This window comes from Brassica oleracea, chromosome C2 (assembly GCF_000695525.1).
Source record: "Brassica oleracea var. oleracea cultivar TO1000 chromosome C2, BOL, whole genome shotgun sequence".
In the NCBI taxonomy this organism is placed as follows: domain Eukaryota; kingdom Viridiplantae; phylum Streptophyta; class Magnoliopsida; order Brassicales; family Brassicaceae; genus Brassica; species Brassica oleracea.
Genome location: NC_027749.1, coordinates 37975395 through 37982263, shown reverse-complemented (window position 1 = coordinate 37982263; position 6869 = coordinate 37975395). Strand labels below are relative to the sequence as shown.

Sequence of the window (6869 nt, the reverse complement as noted above, 5' to 3'; positions counted from 1 at the left end):
GTTTTTCCATTTTTTATGCTGTATGTTTACATATTATTTATAATTTTCGAAAATTAGTAATATTAAAATGTAAAACTATATTTTATGCCACGTGTCATCTTTCGTTTTTTTTTTATAAAACGGTAATGTTACATTATGGAGATAAGCAGTCTTTTTTTTAAGTGAAAAATGGTAATTTTACATATGTTTATATGTTTAATGTTGTTTTTCCATTTTTTATGCTGTATGTTTACATATTATTTATAATTTTCGAAAATTAGTAATATTAAAATGTAAAACTATATTTTATGCCACGTGTCATCTTTCGTTTTTTTTTTATAAAACGGTAATGTTACATTATGGAGATAAGCAGTCTTTTTTTTAAGTGAAAAATGGTAATTTTACATATGTTTATATGTTTAATGTTGTTTTTCCATTTTTTATGCTGTATGTTTACATATTATTTATAATTTTCGAAAATTAGTAATATTAAAATGTAAAACTATATTTTATGCCACGTGTCATCTTTCGGGAGAAGTTTTTTTCGCTGATGTGGACGCTCTATGGAGTCTCAAAAGGTCTCTTTTATTAGTATAAACTAGTGATTTTCCCGGGCTACACCCTGGGTATTCACATAATTTTAGTTAAATTTTAATATTTTACACATATGTATGAACATAAATCTTGTATATAAATTATAATTAATTTTTTCTATTAAATTAGTATAAAATTTAAAATTTGTTTGTCTGTATTCATTATCTTGTGTCAAACAAATTTGATATAATTTATTACTGGAAATCATATATAGAATGATAAGTAAGATGAGTAAAAACTAACTAAACCTAGTTATGATTTAAATACATTTTGTTATTCTTAAGATTTTGTATAAGACAGCTGTAAAATTTACAATTGATTTGAATTTTTTTTTTGACTTTAAAATCATTGAGTTCTAATACCAAACCGAACAGTTTCATAATTTATATGAAACTAAATCAAAAATTGATCCAAACGTAAAAATAATATCATTGTCCACACCAAACTAAAAAACAAACTTTTTAAACAAACCATATACCAAAATTTGATATTTAAATCATAAAAACCAACAATGACTCTCTAAATTAAGCTTGTCTGCCTCATCTCAAAGGTCTTATTCTTTTCTTTTATGTTAGTTTGCAGTTTTAATGATTCTTTCTCATAATAGCTTTAGTGACTGGCAATATGTGATTTGTAGCTGAATGAAATTAATAGATCTTAGGACGTTGCATGCAAAAAAAAAATACTTAGATATACCCTTGTACATGCTATTAAGTCGTTTACAAACAGTCGGCTACAGACCAAGTAGCTTGCAGCCTCAATACAGAGAACAACATTTGTTTTTTAAGTTAAAATCCTAAATCAATTACAATGATTAGACAATGGAAACAAATATTCTCTCACAATATATAAGTTAATATATTTTATTGAATGCACGTCCAAGAAGGGAAGCCATGAAACAAAGAACAACATGTAAATGCATATTCTGGAGATCATATTCAATTTATAAATCCATATAATGACAATGATTGGTGTCTAGGCCAGTGGTTGGATTATGGTGTTCCGCATCTGTTAAATTAAATTACTAATGTCCAGATTGAAAAAATAAAATCTTTCACCACGTTCCATTCAAGAGTATCCTCATGAACCAAAGTGGCAGAGGTTTTATAATTCTCATCCTCCAGAATGAACAGTGGTACGGCTTCTTTTGGTATGTCTGCACTTCCTTTACCTGAAAGCAAAATAAATAATATCAAAAGGCACTTCTATTAATCTAAACAAATGTAGTAGTGAATATATAGGCTTCAACTTTGCGTAAGATAACACTGGCTAAAAAAACGATAACACTGGCTTTAAATGTGCGTGCATACTCCCACATGTTTCTATATCCATAAGCCTTTTGTTTCTCATAACCCTTTGTTCTGACTGATGTATCCTTGAGATTAGAGTGGATTCAACAACTTTTTAGAAATCCACGGTATTGAAAAGTCAACACCAAGATGATCGAAAGTATAATCTAATAACGATGGGGTCATGAGATTATATTTCACTACAATTATATATGTTTCTTCTTCTCACAAATGCAGCAAAGAACATCAATATTCTCGCAAAAAAAAATTGAAGATGCATCAAAAAAACACTTACTTTGGGAACCGCAAACTCGTGATCTTTTTGTTGTCGATCCTCAACCTGCCTTTTCTGATAAAAATAATTTTAGGATTGGGAAAGATTGAACCTTGTGATCTGATATGAAGATAATATTTACCCAATCAAGAGCCTAAAATCGACTTCACCAGTTACTTCCTAGAGTAAATTTAAAACCTTATAATAATGACTCACCATCCCACCATAAGCTCAAGGAAAGGCACTATCTTTGTTGTTTCATTTTTTTCAGGATATCTCAAATTCTCTGTTTTGACTTACCATAGCTTTAGCTTCTTCAGCGGGGTATTCGAATTTGGTGGGATTTATGTTTCAACCAAACGATTTATATAAGAGGAAAATCAACCATCAAAGACGGAGTAAAGACATTATTGAATGGTTGCGTTAACATCAATTACTCATGAGAACCGAAACCCTGAAGACAAAGTGGAACAGTTGGAGTTGGCATGCTCGAGGTTGGTTTATACTGGGTTGTGGCTGTGATTTACTTCTGTGAGTAGTCAGAACTTTTAGTATTGTAAAATTGTATATTTACTTAGTATTTATTTTTTTATTGTATATTTACTTATTCTAATTTTTTTTGTTTTTATATTAAATGGTAGTATTACGATAGATGTTAAATGTAATATTTCTATTTTTTATATTGTATATTTACTTATTATCTATTTTTTTATATCGTAAATGGACTTAGTATTTATTTTTTCTTATATTGTAACGTCACGTGGCATCTTCTGGGAGAAGTTTTTTTTCACCGATGTGGACGTTTTATGGAGCCTCAAAAGGTCTATTTTATTAGTATATATACTTTTTTATTATATATTTACTTATTCTATTTCTTTTGTTTTTATATTAAATGGTAGTATTACGATAGATGTTAAATGTAATATTTATATTTCTTATATTGTATATTTACTTATTATCTATTTTTCTTATATTGTATATAGACTTAGTATTTATTTTTTCTTATATTGTAATGCCATGTGACATCTTCTGGGAGAAGTTTTTTTCGCTGATGTGAACGCTCTATGGAGCCTCAAAAAGTCCTTTTTATTAGTATAGATTTCTTAGAGAGATGTTTAATTTAGTTTTTTTCATTTTTTCATTGTATATTTACTTATTGTTTATTTTTTACTTATATTATATATTTACTTATTTTACCTTTCTTGATATTATATCAAATAATAATATTATGATAGGTGTTTAGTGCAATATTTTTATTTCTTATATTGTATGCTTATTTTCTTATTTATATTTACATTTAAAAATATTTGGAAATAATAAAATGTAAACTTGTACATTTTTCAGATAGATGTTTAATGTAGTTTTTCCACTTCTTATATTGTATATTTACTTATTATTTATTTTTTCTTATATTGTATAATTACTTATTCTGATTGTTTTGCTTTTATATCAAATTTTAATATTACAATAGATGTTTAATGAAATATTTATATATCTTATATTTTATATTTACTTGTTATTTATTTTTATACATATTTCAGATAGATGTTTAATGTAATTTTTTTGTATTTCTTATATTGTATATTTATTTTTCTTATATTTTATATTTACTTATTCTTAAATTATAATTGATGTTTAATAGAATATTTTATTTCTTATATTTTATATTTACTTATTATGATTTTACTATATATTTTCAGATAGATGTTTAGTTTAGTTTTTCTATTTCTTATATTATATATTTATTATTTTTCTTATATTGAATATTTACTTATTCTAATTTGTTTGCTTTTATATCAAATGATAATATCATGTTAGATGCTTAATGTAATATTTCTATTTTTTATATTGTATATTTATTTATTATTAATTTTTTGTTTTTTGTTTTATAATAACGCCACATGGTATCTTGAGAAGTTTTTTCGGTGATGTGGACGCTTCATGAAACCTCAAAATGTTCATTTTATTAGTATAGATGTGTTTAATAATGTTTTGAATCTATTGGGCCTTAATATTTTGGGGGCCCATTAATGCTAGGGTTTCTAAGACACAAGAAAACACAATATATATATATATATATATTGCCTCTCTCCTAAATCTATGTAGCAGCCATAATATTGAGAAAATCAGGTATGTTCTTCTTGTAGACAGATCTTTCTTGTAGACAGATCTTTTTAATTCCAAAGTATTCTTTTTGCCCTTGTAATTCCAAAGTATTCTTTTTTCCCGTGGAAATAGCCAATTAGTGAACCACATTAAATTTCTGTATTTTTTTTTCTGTTCATCTAATCTGTTATTCTGTTTATTCTCACATTAATGATGGCCAGCTTTAACGTCACCATCAACAGTCTAAATTTACAGCAGGTAAAAGAGATGCTGTGGCAACCTCAAGCAAAGTGGAGGGAGTTTAAATGGGCTGTTTCTCTACTGCTTTTGACAGTTCTGCTGTATGTAGTTGTCTACCATTCGGCATCACTTGTTCCAAACTTTCCTGCGTCTGTGGCGCCAGTGGTGGCAGAGAAACAAGAAATTAACAACATTGATAGCGTTAGTAATCTATTCAGCTATGTAAATCATACTATATGAATACTTGAGTATTATATCTCATTTTTCCTTTTAATCACGGGCCATATACATAATATAAGATTTATCCTAAGGGTAGGTAGTCTACAATACATAAAGTTAGAAATTTACTATTCAATTGAAATGATAATTTAGCATTTTAACCCGTCATCAGAAAATAATAAGAGCATATATATATATATATGATATAAGTTAGTAGTTCAACAAACCATATCTATTACAATATATTTGTTTTATTTGGTTGATAGATTGAGTCAGAAGATATGATAAATTTGGAGGGAATTTTGAAGGAAGCATCGATGAAGGACAAGAAGACGGTAATAATGACATTGATGAACCAGGCCTGGGCGGAGCCAAATTCGACGTTCGATGTGTTTCTTGAGAGCTTTCGAATAGGCAATGGGACTAGTAAGCTACTCCCCCACATCGTGGTGATGTGTTTGGACGATAAAGCCTACTCACGGTGCTTGGATGTCTTGCCTCGCCGTTGCATCTTGCTAAGGACTGCCGGAGTTGATTTCTCCGGCGAGAACCGGTACATGGTAGGAGATTATGTCAAGATGATGTGGCGTCGAATCAAGTTCTTGGGTTCTTTGCTTAAGCTTGGATATAACTTCCTCTTCACGGTACCTCTCTAATTAAGCTTGCATCTTTAATTTAGAGGTGGACTTTCTGTTAATTAAGTTTGATTATTCTGTTTGATAAAGTCAGTTTGAAAATCTATGAATTATAAGTTTCAGATTTGAGTAGGTTTGTTAACATATCCGCATGGTTTTGGATGAGAAAAAAATAATAATATGTCAACGCGTATGATAGATAATTTTAAAATATAAATAAATATTGCACAAAACACAAAGCAGGTTTGGGTTTGATTTAAAGAATTTTACTTTGGTTTAATTGGATTCAACTTGATCGCTCTAACAATTTATCTTCAAGCTGAATTACTTTTGAAAATTTTAACATAGTTTTCCAAATGTTTGTTATGATATAGGACATGGATACAATTTGGCTCCGTGATCCATTTCCTCGATTAGTTGCGGATGTCGATTTTCAGGCCGCTTGCAATCTATTTTTCAACGGAAATTTCAGCGACAGGCAGCACAATGAAGTCAATGGCGGATTCAAATTCGTCACGGCGAATCACAGAACAATCAAGTTATACAAATATTGGTATAAGTCCAGACTAAGGTTCCCTGGCAAACACGATCAAGACGTGCTTAACTATATCAGAAGCGATCAATACATTAACAAAATCGGGCTCGACATGAGGTTTATAGATACAGTCGATGTTGGTAGTTTCTGCCAACCAAACTGGGATATTACCAAAGTCAGCGTACTGCATGGGAATTGTTGCATTGGACAGAGTAACAAGGTCAAGGATTTGAGACAATTTCTTGAAGATTGGACGATATTTTTTTGCAATGGAAACCGGGAAAGAAGTTTTCGACAGCCGATGAATTGCCGGAGAAGTGTGGGATGGAGGCCTCCTAGAAAGCACAAAAGGAGGGGTTAATGCAGTTTTTATATATGTTGTTGAAAGGCTAAAGAAAATAGTCAAATAAGGGAAAACAAATATAAAGATCTATGCTTTCAAATTCTTACTAGTAATAATTAGGTTGAACTTAAAAAAACAAAAAAAAAACGGTAAACCGTTTCCTGGCGAGAGAATGTTAAATCACCGGTGACCACGTGTTAGGGATATCTGAGTATAGTCGGATTCGAGCTCAGCTCGCTTAGCGACGCTGGAATGCCATGTTTACCACCCGACCGTTAGCACGTGGTTAACTTAAATAAACAAGATTGAAAAGCAAAGCAAAATAGTCCCCATGTCTTAGTATGTTTGTTTTTCGCACTGTACGTAATGTGTATTTTTTATTAAATATCTTTAGCAGCATTCTTTATGTAAACTTTCATCAGAGATCTCACATGGATGGCGGAGTGTACATGAGTGATCTGCGTAACTGCGTTCAAAACATAGTAGACTGGTCATGGACATGTCCATATAAGAGCTCGAACGGACTAGTCCAATTTTGTTCGGAACAAAAGGCGAGATGAATCGGTTAGTCAGTTAGAGGCCCAAGTATGTTAGGAAGTTAGACAAAAAATCGATTTACAAACAAATCATTAATGTCTAAACAAAAAAAGAGTCC

General features: G+C 30.0%; 1 protein-coding gene across 1 annotated transcript; it reads left to right on the top strand.

Annotated features, from left to right (window-relative positions):
- The first annotated feature begins 4261 nt into the window (after window positions 1-4261).
- LOC106326146 (uncharacterized protein At4g15970-like) lies at window positions 4262-6281 on the top strand. Its single transcript, XM_013764166.1, has 4 exons — window positions 4262-4266; window positions 4464-4683; window positions 4968-5345; window positions 5711-6281. The coding sequence occupies exons 2-4, from the start codon at window positions 4510-4512 to the stop codon at window positions 6230-6232; spliced, it is 1074 nt and encodes a 357-aa protein (XP_013619620.1). The 5' UTR covers window positions 4262-4266; window positions 4464-4509; the 3' UTR covers window positions 6233-6281.
- The last annotated feature ends 588 nt before the right edge of the window (window positions 6282-6869 follow it).